We start from the raw sequence: 15,232 nt of genomic DNA on the forward strand, positions 1-15,232 counted from the left end.
AGGTTTGACCATATTTTGCCCACAGTCTATATCCATCCATAAGAGCAGTTGTGGCTGAGTTTGTTTACAAAGCCAAAATAAAAAAACAGGGCCTTCATTACAACTGGATTAATAATAGTGGGTGTAAAAATAACAATGTGATAGCATTAAGCCTTAATTTGTAGTACAACAGTAAACCAAAGCAGCAGTTCTGTTCCCTACAGACGACATTCAGCTGGAAGCCCAACTGTCTTTTTTTATCTTCAAATAATCTGAAGCAGAGCAAGAGCAGGAGAGCTCAGCATTTTCCCCAGATTCAGTTTTAATTATGCATAATGAAACCCTCCCACTAAAACGCAGAGAATCACTGACAAAACTCCCGAACAAGACCCTTGTGAGAGCGGCCCGGCGGGGACGCTAACCTTGGGCTTAATTAGTTCAAGAAGTCTGACTATAATCATGTATTCTGATCATTTGAAGGAGAAAGGAGCCTGAAGTGGGACGAGCATTAAAATGGAGTCCTGAGGGCATAAAGATGAACGTATTAATAATAGTGATAAAATTGGGAAAAACCATGCAACAATATCAATTGATTGGATTGGATTTTGATAATATATTGACTTGCTGTTGACTTAAAAGACCTGGAGTTTGAAGATGTGGGATCATCTTTTTTTTAAAATCATTTTCCCTTTAAATATCTCTAAAATGTGTGTAGAATCTTCAAAACGCCAAACACGGGATAGTACAGCTGCATTTTATCAGTACTGCTGCTGTGGGGGGGAGGAGTCAGCCACCAGCTCCACCCTAATCAGACAAATGACATAACAGATCCCTGCAAAAACAGTCAATGGTTTTATATCTAGAAGATGATGTAGGTCATAGGATGGTGTGGCTTTGTGTAATTATATTTCATGCAACTCAGATCCAGTTATTTTTCTTTGTTTCAGTTTCCATTTTCAAATTGCCCAGTTTTGTTTTTTTTCCTCACCTTCACTTTACTGACGATCATAAAGTGTTTTGGATTTTCCACACCAGAGAAACACAGTGATGCTTCCAAACGAGCTTATCAGACTAGATAGCGAGAGAAAACCTTAGCTATCTTGTACTGTTGAGACTGGATTTCAAATCTTCAAATAGGTCAGTGGTAAACACTGGCTTGTAGTTTTCAGGCAAAGGAGAGTGATGTGAGAGAACACGCTCAAACAAGAGACTTTATTATGCTAACATGCTGCAGAAGCTAGCTTCAACTAAACAACCAACTAGCGCTACCCTCCTTCAGTTGATATTATTGCAATGAGGATTACAATAGCGTCAGTGTCTCTGTGTAGACTCGATAAATCCATAAATTAGCTTTAGTCTGAATGGCTTCTTCAGTTGAGATTTGGTTGTTTCTAGATCCTGTTTATAGTTAACACTTTAGCAGTTAGCAGGATGTTTTCTGTCAGAACAACAGCAAACATCCTGAGGACACGGTAGACAGATTCTCATCCTGTTGACACTTTTTCCTTCCCCTCCGTTCTTGTACAGTTTTTCCTTCTTTATCATGGGAGTTACGTTCTAAAAATAACCCACGATAGACAAAATCGTGGGTTAATTATTTAGAATAATTATGGATGTTTTAAGGCTGTACAACTCCTCACTACACACTATTCACTTTTCTTAGACGGGAACTTTTTCACACTTTTCTCTCTTATTTAATCTCTCAAAGTTCAAACCTGTTTTGGTAGAGAACCACTATATCCAAATTCTCTTTTCCTATGGATCTTATGTTTTGCTCTTTGTTAGCTACTTTTTTCATTTAGTCTGTTTTGTCTTTATTGACTCCGTTAATCCGTTTCCTTGGTTCTTGAGAAATCTAGGTCTGTTTATTTTCTGCAGTGAAAAGGCTAACAAGATTTAGATTTTAAAAATAAGTTGGTAGGGTTTGCAGTCGTGTATCAAAATAGAAAAACAAAACTTTCACAGTGAAGCCCAGTAAACTAGCCTCTCGTTCTTCACGGCCATTTAGCGTATTTTACAGCTTCCAAACATGGATAACATTTTTATTCATTCTGAAAAAAAAGGTTTGATTGGTTTAAATTATGGTTGAAACTGACAGATATTAAGAAATACCAAACAGATTATTCTTGTTTTCATTCTTTTTCTTAACCCGTTTTGGCCCCTATGGGGCTCCCGGAGCCTATCCCAGCCAATCGTGGGTGAAGGCAGGGGACATCCTGGACAGGAGCCAGTCTGTCACGGGGCCACAATCACACACCCATGCACACTCACATGCACACCTAGGGACAATTTAGAGTAACCAATGAACCTATGGAGCATGGACGGTGGGAGGAAACCGGAGTTCCCGGAGAAAACCCACGCATGAAGGGGGAGAACATGGTAACTACACACAGAAAAATTCCCCAATAGTGTTCTGTTTGGGTCCCCTAGGTGGGACTTGAACCTTGTTAGGCTAAAGCGCTAACCACCATGCCACCGTGCAGCCAATTATTACTTTTCTTTCAGAAAATGATAACAGAAGTCTTAACACAACTTCATTCAGAGTAAATGTCCCAGTTCTTTACATTTATTGGTCCTTTCGAGTTTTTAAATGTCTTCTCAAGAACAGAAAAGTCGTTATCTTTCTTCTATTTAAACATAAAGGTGTTAGGTCAGGAAACTTATTTTGCTGTAAAGCAGTAAATCTAAAACCAAAAAAGTCAAACTTCAAAAGAGAAAAATCTGTTTTAGTTTTGGCGTTGCAGTTATAAGATCTAAATAAATAAACTCATAAGACAGTTTGAAGAAACAACTTAAGATAGTTAAAAACACGTCAGAGTCAGAAACTGTTTAAAGTCTGTTTGCACATAAAGCGACTCAAAACGATGCAGCTCATGTAAACATGATGCCTAAACTCTTTTTCTGTCCTGATGTTTTTTCCATCAGGAAAACTGTGAGCTCCAAGCTCTTAGATTGCATCACTTTCAATCCACATTGAATGCATTTTTCTTTTTTAACTCCAACACATCATTTAGAAAAGTCACACGTTGCCATAATGATTGACTCAGCCGCAGCTCCCTGAGTGCTGCTACCTGATTTCCTGCCAACTCCCGCCGAGAGAGTCCAACTGCGCCAGACCACTTGAAGCCGTTCCCTATTCTCGGACACTTGACACATTTTGATTGATGGTGGAGCCGTAGTGAGTTTTCCTTGGCCTCTCCTGCATGCTTGCGGTGTTTAGCACCCGCAGCATCACAGCTAAACATGATTAAGATTCTGCGGCGCTGCGCAGCACAAGCTTGCTGATTGACCAATTTGATGTTGGAAATGCTAAACAAGATGGGGCTGGTATTTGACAGACATCAATGTCAGAATTTTCTGTCTTCTGTCAGGGCGACAGCAAACATCCTGCGAGGAGACAGTAGACGCACCGATTGCATTTTTGGCCTAACATTCCCATCCTGTTGACACCTTTTCCCTCCACTCTGTCTCTGAACAGTTCTGATGGGGAAAACTGATGAATAAATGCAGAAATGTACACGGCCTTCTATACACGCAATACAGGGAGGACATCTAGGAGCTCATTCTGAAGTGCTTGTTGCACCTATTGTTTGTTTCTCAGCTCTGACTATTCATGAACTCTATTCCTGAAGTGAATGCCTGATGCAGAGAGGCAATAGATTAAGTTCAAAGGCTCTTTTATTTAACACGCGTATATAAAAGCACCCTTTTGCTTAGGACGACAAAGAAATAAAATAAAAAAGCTTTCCACAGTAAACTGCACCAACCATCAACAAAATGACCGCTAAAGGTGTCCACGCAAACTTCAAATGCGTTCCCATCTCACCCCAGTAAAAGGAGTTGAGAAGCAGACTTGTTTGATGGATTTGAGCTGAATACATGTTCATCAAAATAAAATACAACGTTTGCTAGTAATAGAACAAAAAATATGTACCTCAAAGTCTTCAACATCTTCCAACATTGTGGAAAAGTGAGTTGCAAAAAATTTAAATTGGTTTAAAAATTAGCATTGTAAAACATAGTTTGTGTTCCACAACTAAAGGTTGCCACACATATTAATTCAGATATTAGATTTTGCTTGGTCCTAAAGAATCTTTAAATTAACAAAATGTTCAGATAAGACCCAGTTATTTTCTTTTCCTTCCAATCTTTATCCTATTTTTGTAGAAGGTTGAGGAGTAGACCAGCACAGCGTTGTTGCTGTTTTTTTCCGCTGTTTTAGCTTTAATAAATTTAGCTTTTGGGAGATTTTTGAGGGAGCAGTGAGCTGCAGTTGGCGGTTCAACCCCACAATCCCAAATTTTGATAGAGAAGATTGAGTGAGCAGGAACTGGGTATCCCAAGGGACACTACACCACTTAGCCATTCAATCAGGCTAAGACTTCAAATGGTAAATCCCCATATACTTATTTAGTGCTTCCTTTATATTACTTTAAGGCCCAAAGTGCTTTAGAGTCCTATTCTACCATACACAGACACACTGGTGACAGCTCCGCCGCCAAACACTGGTGCCAACATATAACCACCAAGAGCAAAATGGGGTTCAGTTTCTTGCCCAAAAACACTTCAACACATGGTAGGGCAAGGCGGGAACCAACTTTGCGACCCTCAAACCAAAGGTCGACCACTCTACCCCTGCACTGCAGCAGCTAATTTCAAAATTAGAGTTTGGCTTCCAGTTTGAAATAACTTCTGGAGTGTTTACGTTTGTCAAGTTCTTACAAAAATGTCTGCATCTGCTGTTCAGGTCATAAAGGCGATAGAAGAAGGGTACCGTCTTCCAGCCCCCATGGACTGCCCCCCAGGTTTACATCAACTAATGCTGGACTGCTGGCAGAAAGACAGAGCAGAGCGCCCCAAATTCGATCAGATAGTCGGGATCCTCGATAAGATGATCCGTAACCCCAACACCTTGAAAACCCCGGTGGGAACTTGTACAAGGTAAGGACATGAATCATTAAAGAAGGGTGCCTTAAACACTTAAACGTTTTTACTGATATTTTAGTGCATTAGTAGATGATCAAAAGTGTCCAGTGGATGATTTAGCAGCTCTAGTTTAAAGATGAGAGATAATTCCTGGAGAATTGATTCCCCATAGCAGCCGCTGTATGGCTTTATGGACAATAACAGGGCTTTTAAATCAATCTCTATAATGAGTTCCTACTGCTTTAGAGTGCAGAGGGACCGCCAGCCCTCCCTCTGACATTTGTCAGCCGACTTCTATTTGCAGTCTGAACATACTTTGGATGGAGGGACACTATCCTTTTAGCTGTTGAAAACGGCTAAAGTGAAAATGCAAACTCTAGAGTAAAGGATATTCTTACAGTAATTTTTTTTTTCCACTTCAGAAGACTGATGATCTGTTTGAGGTTCTGGCAGGGTGCAGCATCCAACTGGCATGTTTTTGATGTTTCCTCTCAGTTTACAGCTCTGTGGGATGTCTTGTTTTGTCTTTTGCATGCTAAAGTCTTTAAGTGGAACTCTTCCTTCTTTTTGCGTGAGACATAAACGCCTTTCTTTGCTCATCCTGCAGACCAATTAGCCCACTGTTAGATCAGAGCACACCAGACTTTGCTGCTTTCCGCTCGGTGGGAGAGTGGCTGGAAGCCATCAAGATGGAGCGATACAGGGACAACTTCACAGCAGCTGGCTACAGCTCCTTAGAGTCTGTGGCCAGGATGTCAATCGAGTAAGTGGATATGAAAGCCTCTGGCGGGGCAAACATCAGTGGATAACTCTCTGAGCAATGGTGTTTGAGTTCCTCTGAATCTGGGGAGTCCAGTTCCAGTCATGGAGGGCTGGTGTTTTTCAGAGATTACCGCTCTACCCCCTGCTTTATGATATGATGTACATCGGGTGAGTTCCACCAATGTCAAACAGAAAGGGCAGAGGTAGATGTAAAAGAAGCTGGACACTGACCCTCCAGCACTGGAACGGGACACCCCTGCATAATCTGTAGAAAAATTTCTTGAGTTTTGGTAGCGTGTTGGAGAATAAAAATACACTAAAATTTAGTTGCAACATTTCACCCCAGTTGCGACGTGCATGAATATTTTTGTAACTATTGCTCCTTGCAGAAGCTCAGTCAATGGCCGTGAAATGACGTGTGTATTCATGAGTTAGATGCATCAGCTTTCTACATTCAAATACCGCCCTTTACCAACTTTTAACATAAATCCAACCAGCATTTAGTGTTTAGTCTTTTACTGTTACTTGTTTTGTACTGTAGTATGGCAGATTTTTACTCCCTAAAACTCTTTTGTTAGTCGCCCAATCGTTAACTTTACCACAATTATTGGAGCATAACCATGACTCCAAATCAAAGGGTGTATGGTTTTTATTTTTTTTATTTTCTTAACAATCAGCTGTCGCCATAGTTGCTGTCAGTAAATCAGGCTCATACACAGAATTAGACAGTTGTGCTTCTAAATAAATTAAATCTGAAACAAACAACCATTATTAATGTTTAGCCCTAACTTTTGGGCCACTTGCATTTTGGGTTTGGCCTCCAATTACAGGTATTAGATGATGCCACACACTGTGATGGGACTTCAAAAGGTAGTATTAGCCCTACGTTTTAGTTTCTGATTAAAACAGTAATCATTTTTAATGATCGATTCTTCTCAATGTCTATCATTAGTGGCCCACATGATAGTACTGCTGCCACAGACAAAGGCAAATTGGCTGCATTGCCTCGTCCATCATTCTCTCTGAAGTTCCTGTTACTAAGAATACAGTCAGGCTGGGGTCATTGTTTTTAATCCTTGTGCTATCCTAGGCACTTTACCATTGGGAGTTGGGTCATCTAGACCCACTAGACAGTGCTCTGAACCTATTTTCTTCAATGATTTGTGATCTTCACTGGTGTCCATGGATTCCATGAAATCTTTCCACCTTTATCCACCTTTGTCATGGTAGGGAGAACACATCAATGTGAGGGGTGGGGGCACCTAAGATAGCACAAGGGGTTAACTGAAAACTGATGTGCCTCTGGATGAGCCTTTTTGTCTGCACAACAAAACTACATTTTGTTTATATTCAAGGCTTTTTACTGAATGCAGCCCATACATCCCTACGAATCATATTCATTTCTAAAGAAACGTCATCTACTTCAGAGAAGGGAATTTGAAAAATTGCTGTTAAAATGTGTGTGTGAAGTTCTCTAAAACCATGTATTAACCAATGCTGTGCTGGTTTCCAGGGATGTAATGAGTTTGGGGATCACGCTTGTGGGCCATCAGAAGAAGATCATGAGCAGCATACAGACTATGAGAGCCCAGATGCTGCATCTCCACGGAACGGGCGTGCAGGTGTGATGATCCGCGACGGTCCGCCACCGTCAGGACGAAAAAAACCAAGACAGAACTTCTCTGGAGCAGCGCCGGAGAAGAAACCGGGATGACAGTCAAAGTGAACGGACATCTGTCATGTTTGACTCCTCCTGCTGCGTCCAGAGTGAAATCACTTCTTTGTTCCTCAGCGAGGGATGGAGGTCCGTCTCTTCAAAGGGCACTAAAGAGGGAAAAAGGGCACGAAGCAGCAACAAAAACTTCCTGGACAAGATTTGTTTCTTTTTTTTCTTTGTAGAAGCGCTTATGAACTTGACTACATATCAACGGACGCCTTGAGAAGAGTTAGACGTTTGCGTTTCTTTAATTTAACAATGATTTTAGTGTACATCACAGCTATGAATTTTCTTTGAAAGAACTCATCTATTTGTGGTGGTTTTTCTTGAAACGTTTATGTAATTTCTTTATCTTTTTAGCATCTGCCACAAAGTTGGGTTTTTTTTTTTGTTGTTGGGTTTTTTATGATTGTGACAACAGGGTAACTCCAGTCCAAGCAGAGTGGGTGCAGATGTCAAGAAGCTGTTTGTGCTTTTGCAGCTCTGTCTATTTTTTACAAGCTCTCACACTTGTTTGAAACTCACCACCTGGAGAGTTTGACATGATTTTAAAGGTTTCATCAAGGAGGCTGCATGTAAGTGCAACACAGAGGAGAAAGCAGGAAGCAAATTGCTCTTCTAATGACCAGACGTTTGTCGGCGTAGCAGTATCCTTTGTTTCAGTGTTGGCTTACTTTGGTGATTGATTTGAATGTGTCAGCACAGTTGAAAGATTGTATTCTGAAACTGCAGCTGCTGCGTTTTCTTTTGCCGTCGATGTTGCACACAGTTTGCTTGGTTTATCTGCAAATATTGTTTGAGGGTGGATCTCAGAATGGAGTAGATTTAATACTGCCTTAAAAAAATGTTTAGATTTAGTATCGACAGTATTTTAGGTACTTCAGTGGTGATGCTTTCTGCGGTTGAGTTTAAGTGTTTTTCTTTGATCTTGTAGCGTGATGTCTTCTGACATGACACTTGATCTGGTGTCCACAGACTCAGTTTACGCCAGGAATGACAGTCAGTATAGAGGAGATAGACACATATGAGCAATAATTACCAGGGAGAAACGGTCCTCACCCGACGTTCTTTAAGGTGCTAGGTAGAACTCTGTGCACGCTGTGCTCAGACAAAGCCTCTGGAGAGCAGCCAGAATGCAGAGGAAGTCGGCTCTTTGACCTGGAGCAGCTTGCAGAGCGCTCCGAAAACTGCCATGCCCAGTCATCAAACGATATAATCATGTCACATTTCTCCACTATGATATGCTAAACATTTGATGAAAATCTAACATGCCGTGGAAATGTTGAACTGAGCGGCCGCACAGATGAAAGTGGTGTTTTTGAAACTCAGAAATGTGCCAATCAGCCACCCTGACATCATCTTCTACCACTTTGCACCTCCTAGAAATCAAAGAGCCCTTTCAGGGGCCTGGTTTGAAACGGCAGGACCAAAGGACAGAGTCTGCATCGGTTAAACCGCCCCATCCTGGCTCTGCAGGCGGCCGCACAGCTGCCTCGTTTTTCCACGCTGCTCATCCCTCACAGGCGTGGATGTGACGGAACATGCATTAAAGTGTCTCTTAAGATTTCTCCTCTTTTCCATCCAGATGACTTTGGATGGAGAACAGAGATTGGCAGAAGATGCGCTAAAAGCCAGTCAACCTCTTTGCTGCCATCTGTCTCCACTTCCTAAGGAAAAAAAAAAGCAAAATGGTTTCCTTGTTGAATATGTTTTTCTGCAGTTTCCTTTGATAAGAAAAACAATTTGTCGGCTTTCATGTAAAGGCTCACTAAAAAGGCTTCCGTTGCTTCCTACACTGCTGCTGCAAGCTGAGAAACAAATCTGCTCTTTGAGAGCTGCAATTGTTTTCTGAGGGTTTAGTTTTGCCTTTGGTGCATGAAGTGTAACAACATCAGCGATCAAACCGGGGCTGACACCAGAAAAGGCTGCCTTTATTCATTTTTTTTTATACAAACATGTTTAGAAACATTAGATCTTTTTTGGTTTGTTAGGGTTTTGGATTGAACCAACATGGAGCCTCTAATGACAAAACCTCTGCTGTTTGTATTTATGCTGTCCTAGCAGACGCGCTCACATTACGGTCCAGCTGCACTAAATCTGGTTCTGTTTTTGGCTCTGATTCAGGTTTACGAAGAAGAATTTAGAAGAACATAATCGAAACACCAAAGCTTGTGGTCAATGCAGAGGAACATAAGTAGAGAATTATTAACTTTTTGAGGAGATTGTTGGACTTAACATGAAGACCTCTTGAGAGGCCCTAATCATTTTGCTTTCAGTCAATTCTTTTCCGTGAAGACCGTACATAAAATAAAGCAATACACAACATCTTTTGTCCATCAGAGCAGCTAATGTCTGAGAAGAACACTTGTAGTTTGGATTTGAAAAAGCAGCAGTCGTTAAATTGTGAAGGTTTTGCTAATGTTGCCATTTCTACCTTCCTGTGTTAACAACAGCACCAAACAGTGCTTCTTTTGCTGCAGCTGGAGCTACCATAGCATGCACATTCCAACACTTGCAATTCTCTTATTATTTTTTCTAGTTATAGCACTGATTTGATGCATAACCATATAATAAAATCGATGAGAAACTATAAACTGCACCAGGCAGTAAGTGATTGTTTGCTTTAAGAGCTAAAAACTCCAGAGTTAAAAATTAGTTTTGCTTTAAAAACTTAAAACCATCCCAGAAACTCTTTTTTTTTTTCTTTTTTAGAAAGAAGCGCAAAACCCACCATTTAAAGTTGCCTTTTAAGCAGTGTGATGATTATTGTTTTCCAGTGAAGTCCAGTTTGCACAACATCACTTGAGAAAAAAATAACTCACATTTCCTGTTGCAGTTACTGGCAGTGAATAGTTTCCAACTTTCTGACAGCAGTAATTGAAAGAAAAGCAAAACGGAGCAACATTTTGTGAGCTTTTTCAAAGAAACAAATTAATCACAGTGTAGAGGAAAATCTGGATTGCAGCATTTTTTGGCAACAAATTCAATCCACAATAAATGTTTTATGCTTATGTACACCTAACATGGATTCATTAACAGCCAATCTTTGTGAGGAGACACCAGGAATTAGCCCTGACCAGTCCTCTATGTCACACACACCCTCTTTTTATTGATACAGCAGAGCTCAGCAGTTGGACCCGCGCCAAACCTTTGCATTGAACACAGGCATAAAGTCATTCGGTCAGCAGAAAACTGCAGTTCACAGGCAGCACCTCGTCTCACCAACAACCCTTTCGTCCACGCTCTTCATTTTTAAACCAGGCCCCTGGATGAGGCCCCTTTGTTCCCCAGCGTAGAAAAACCGCTGTTGACTTTTTGCATTTTTATTCTTTCCGTTGTTCCCGTGCTGGGTAGGCAGCAGTTTAAGCCAAAACTGAGATTAATGCCGGGGTACAATCGATTCAGTGCATGGATCATCTGCATCTTTTACAAACTTGCGCCTCTTTACTCTCCGTTTCTCCTTGTTCCTCTCATTCGGGGTTTCCAGTCACTCGTGCAGCTCTTTCAAAAACGGAAAAAAAGCAATGTGAGCCTTTACAGACATGGAAGAAGGGATGGTCCAGGATTGGCAGGCAGAACATGGCGTGTTTGTACTTGACAGCAGCACTGTCCATGTGTCAGAGAGCCCAGATGTGACAGGATCTTTGTGGATGTTTAAACTGTATAACTTGTACATTTTATTTATATTGTTTTTTACACCTATTACTCAGTAGAGAGCTCTGAATACATTGAAAATGCACTATATTTTTCTATCTCACAGAATGATTATTATCACCCACAAGATTTCTGTTGTACATATTTTTTTCATTTAGGACCAAAGACAGTTGATAAGATTTCCATCTTGACTTTTTTTTTCTTACCTCTAGGTTGTACAGTGATACAAAAATCTTGATTTATTATTTATTTTCTGTGATTTTTGAAGTTTTGAGAAGATTCTCTGTTCAGAAGTATTTTCCCCAACAGCTGAACTTTCAGATCCTTTAATTAGACTTTTTCCTGTTCCATAGACAATTCTTTTTGCTTTGTAACCTTTGTAATAGACTGTACATATATTTTTGGAAATATAATACAATCTCTATAGATTTTTGGGGTGTCATTTCTTGTGTTTATAAATAATTGGTTTGCCTTTTCCTCACATTCCTTCAAACTAATTATGTTGATTATTCAATAACACTTTAGGCTTATTAGCAGAAATGGATGAGGTTCTGTTAGCTGTCAGGCAAAGGATAAAAACATACCTCGCAGGCTAATTATAAAACCACACTCTGGTTTGATGTCACTTAATTACATCTTTTTTTTTCCTTTGGTTCAACATTCTTTGCAGTTCAGGGTTGTAAATGTGGTTAGATCATAAATGTAGAAAAGGTGCAAGGCCTGCATTCCAGCCTGTTTATTCAGTATTAGAAAAAAGTTTTATATCTTTTCTAGAAGGGACCATCCACTAAATTCAGGACAGGAATGGGCCAAACCTTTTTTATTTCTTTTTCTTTTTTTCTAACTTGTCCTGTCCAACAGCTGGGCAAACAGATGAGAGCTGAAGGCCTCTTGTGTTGGACATAACTGGGTATAACCAGAGGTATGTCTGAATAAACCCCTTTTGTAATCGAGGCCAAACTTTATTCATTTTAATTGTATTTGAAAATCTTTTGTGTTGGACCGGATGGAAAAGGAAAGAAGGGAGGAAGAAAGAGGGATGTTAGAGAGAGAGGGGGGTAGGAGGGAGATTATAGAAGGGGGGGGGGGGGGGGGGGTTAAAACCATGAAGCAGCATAAAGCAACAAGTTTCTGGATGGTTATAATCATTACAGTGAGGTTTCAATGTGATAAAAGTCTATTAGGGCGGGGCCTGTCCACACACACACTCAGATGTTATAAACACACCTGTTAGCTGCAAAAATGTCCACCTGTCAGCATGTACCAAAACAGATAATGTTCAAACAGGCATACCTATGCAGTCAAACCAACTAGTGTGAAACATTTCATTCGATCTTGAAAAGTATTAGTGCAAAGGTGAGCTAACACCTGTGCTCAAGTGAGTGTTTATGTTCTTGTAAAATGGATGATGGAATGTAAAAAGAAGGAGGGAGAGTGTCCAGCCACCCCCACATGGGGATGAGCGGGCAGGTTTGGCACATGGGCCAAACCTTTTAACAAAAACTGAGACCCTTTCAGGGGAGTTATCACATTACACTTATAAAGTCCCACTCCAATTATATTTTTAAATAGTGACATTTTCTAGGACATAGTTTCTGCAGAGCGGCAAGAGTTAGTCCGAAATTGACCTTAGCTGTGGGCAGGACCGTTGGCGCAGGGTAAGCCAGTGCTCAGTTCCCATCATCCCGTCTGTTTACACACTCTCCTGCTAGCTTCCAGCCCCTCACAACCTCAAGCTAACAATAGTGGTGCAACAAAAATGGCGAGCAATATTGGAGCTATCCAGGTGTACAGTTTAGATCCAGATTCCAGTTTAGATGAGAAAAACCAAAATGTACATGGATCTTTTTGTCTACCAGTGGATGCATCCCAAAAGAGTGGAGCAGGGAGCTTGTGGCCCGCCGATTGTAGTTTGTACGTAACAATTACAAGCTTTTTCCAAACGCCATTTTTTCGTCTGCTCCTGATTCGTCGCACCTTGAATAAAAAGGCACTCAGAAATACAGTTTTAATCTTGATTTTCTTTATCAATGTCCTCCCTCATGAGAAAAATGGCACAATAACGTGTTAAAAACATCAAAAACATTAGAGTGAGTCTTTAGGAACGGATAACCTGTCTTTTAACCCCAGTTGCTTGGTGGGGGCTCTGTATTGCCTGAAGCTCTGCATGAAGAATAGAAGGTCTGGCTTGTATACACCGCTATTACATTGTCACATGATTACTCATTTGCAAAACCTGCTACCATATTGAGCATCCCAACAAGTAGGGCGATGACAGGCTGAACCTAATGCCTGACACCTACTGCCTTAGTCACATGCAGCTGTACGGGTCAACCGTACAGGAGCCACAGTTGACCCTGAAAGTCTTGCAGTTCCCTTGAGGTTTGTAAGGTTCCACCTTACATGGACATAATTATAATAGAATGTATATACCATTGTCGTGCCTGTGGTAAGTGTATCGTGAAGTATTTATAAGGCTAATGGAAGTTACACGCACTTATGACGTACAGGGGATGCTGTCACACTGTGTCTTTACGTCACACTCTGTTTTCCTTACTGGCACAAATGCTGTACACATGATGTGTGCGCAGGATAACTTGTGGTTGTCTTATTTCCTTACTTCTAACAGTCAGGCTGCACACAAGAAGAGCGCAATAGCTGTGCAAGGAGTACGCAATTATCACGTGAACAACCCTTTTGCACAGTGCGCAGGTTTTTTTTTTGCTTTAGAACCGTTTGTTACAACCTGTTGCTCGCAGCATACCTGTAGGAAAAATCTGCATAAACCTTTTCTGTCTAAGATCTGACAGAGCGGTCTACTAAAATTTTGCGCGTGTCACCTGCATGTATAGGTTTTTTTCATTATTTGCCCGCATGGTCACCCGTAAGGGCAGTTGTGACTAAGGCATTAGGCCTACTACTACAATCATCTGCCTGTTAAGGACTTTTCAAAAATTATTTGAATGCTTCTGATTTTACACTAAGTACAAACTTTATATTTGTTCTACTAGAAATACATGGCACAGACTCTTAAGTTCACTAAATCATCTATCTTCATCCATGCTGTCGTTAACTGCACCCGGGTTTCATTGCAATCGTTTTATGTTTGTGTGCATATTAGCTTTAACACCTGCTTGATCACAGTACATTTACAAAAAGGCGGCATGTTGGGAAGCCTCCAGCTTGAGCCAAATAAAACACTGTGGTTGGACCTTCAGATAGCTCTGCAGAAAGCCTGTACTGTATGAATTGAAACTACATACTGAAGGAAAGGGAAGGATTTAATGACCTGCAGAAATTAAACATGTTAACTCAAGTTATACAGTATACTCATTATTTGGACACTGACAATCGACTGATGAATTATTTGGTTTTGGATTCACAAATACTGTAACATATCAAATGCTGGATGTGCGTGAATGCTTGCAACTCTGAAGACACATTTCTTTCATCATGCTTAGAAGACAACATCTTTAGTTCTCCAAACAGTTGTTTCTAATAACTCAGAAGAGTTTGAATCCCGGCTCCAGTATTTATTTTGGTAAGTCCATTAGAAGCTCTTCACGTCCGCCCAGCTGTCTCAAAGAAACATGGGTTTGCTTTTCACATGAGGTTGGCTTGCCTCCATGTGTTTAGTGCAGCTTCTCCGTTCTCAACTGTCTGATCCAGCTTCAGTCTTTCCATCATTTGAAGAGATATTCTAGGAAAGTGGCCATAGGAAATGGGGGAATGAAGGCGTAGAGTTTGGCTCAAAGATTGGTCCTCCTCTAAACAATTGTTAAATAAAAGAGAATGTGTGTCAGAGATTATTCTCTTCAAAAACACATGGCTGGCTTTTGATATAAGAAGCTAAAAATGAATAAAATAATCAGTGGGCTTTAGAAATGATGGTAGGAAGTAAACCATTCATGCAAGTAGGCTGGAACAAAGACGTAAGAGAGCTTAAGAATGGCTCTTACAGGCATTTGGGACAGCTGTTTCTACATCAAAGCAAGCAAGAAGTGTCAGAAAGTAGTGTGATTTTCCTTTTTTTTTTTTTTTTTTTTTCTCTACTTGTCCTGTCCAACAGCTAGGCAGACAGATGAGAGCTGAGGGCCTCTTGGGTTGGACATATTTTACTTTAACAAGAGGGGTTATTAATCTTCAGACAAACCAAAGGTATGTCTGAATAAACCCCTTTTGTAATTGAGGCCA

At 40.6% G+C, this 15,232-nt stretch overlaps 1 protein-coding gene across 4 annotated transcripts in view; it reads left to right on the forward strand.

The window, feature by feature from the left end:
• epha7 (eph receptor A7) overlaps nucleotides 1-11,469 on the forward strand; it is a 99,237-nt gene extending 87,768 nt beyond the window's left edge. For all 4 annotated transcript variants that reach the window (XM_023952731.2, XM_023952729.2, XM_023952730.2 and 1 more), the window contains exons 15-17: nucleotides 4,727-4,920; nucleotides 5,513-5,668; nucleotides 7,181-11,469. In XM_023952731.2, coding sequence (XP_023808499.1) covers nucleotides 4,727-4,920; nucleotides 5,513-5,668; nucleotides 7,181-7,295 — 465 coding nt within the window. In that variant the 3' untranslated portion in view covers nucleotides 7,296-11,469. The remainder of the gene's footprint in view (nucleotides 1-4,726; nucleotides 4,921-5,512; nucleotides 5,669-7,180) is intronic.
• The last annotated feature ends 3,763 nt before the right edge of the window (nucleotides 11,470-15,232 follow it).

Source organism: Oryzias latipes, chromosome 24 (assembly GCF_053564925.1).
Source record: "Oryzias latipes strain Hd-rR chromosome 24, Olatipes_Hd-rR_3.1".
Lineage (NCBI taxonomy): Eukaryota > Metazoa > Chordata > Actinopteri > Beloniformes > Adrianichthyidae > Oryzias > Oryzias latipes.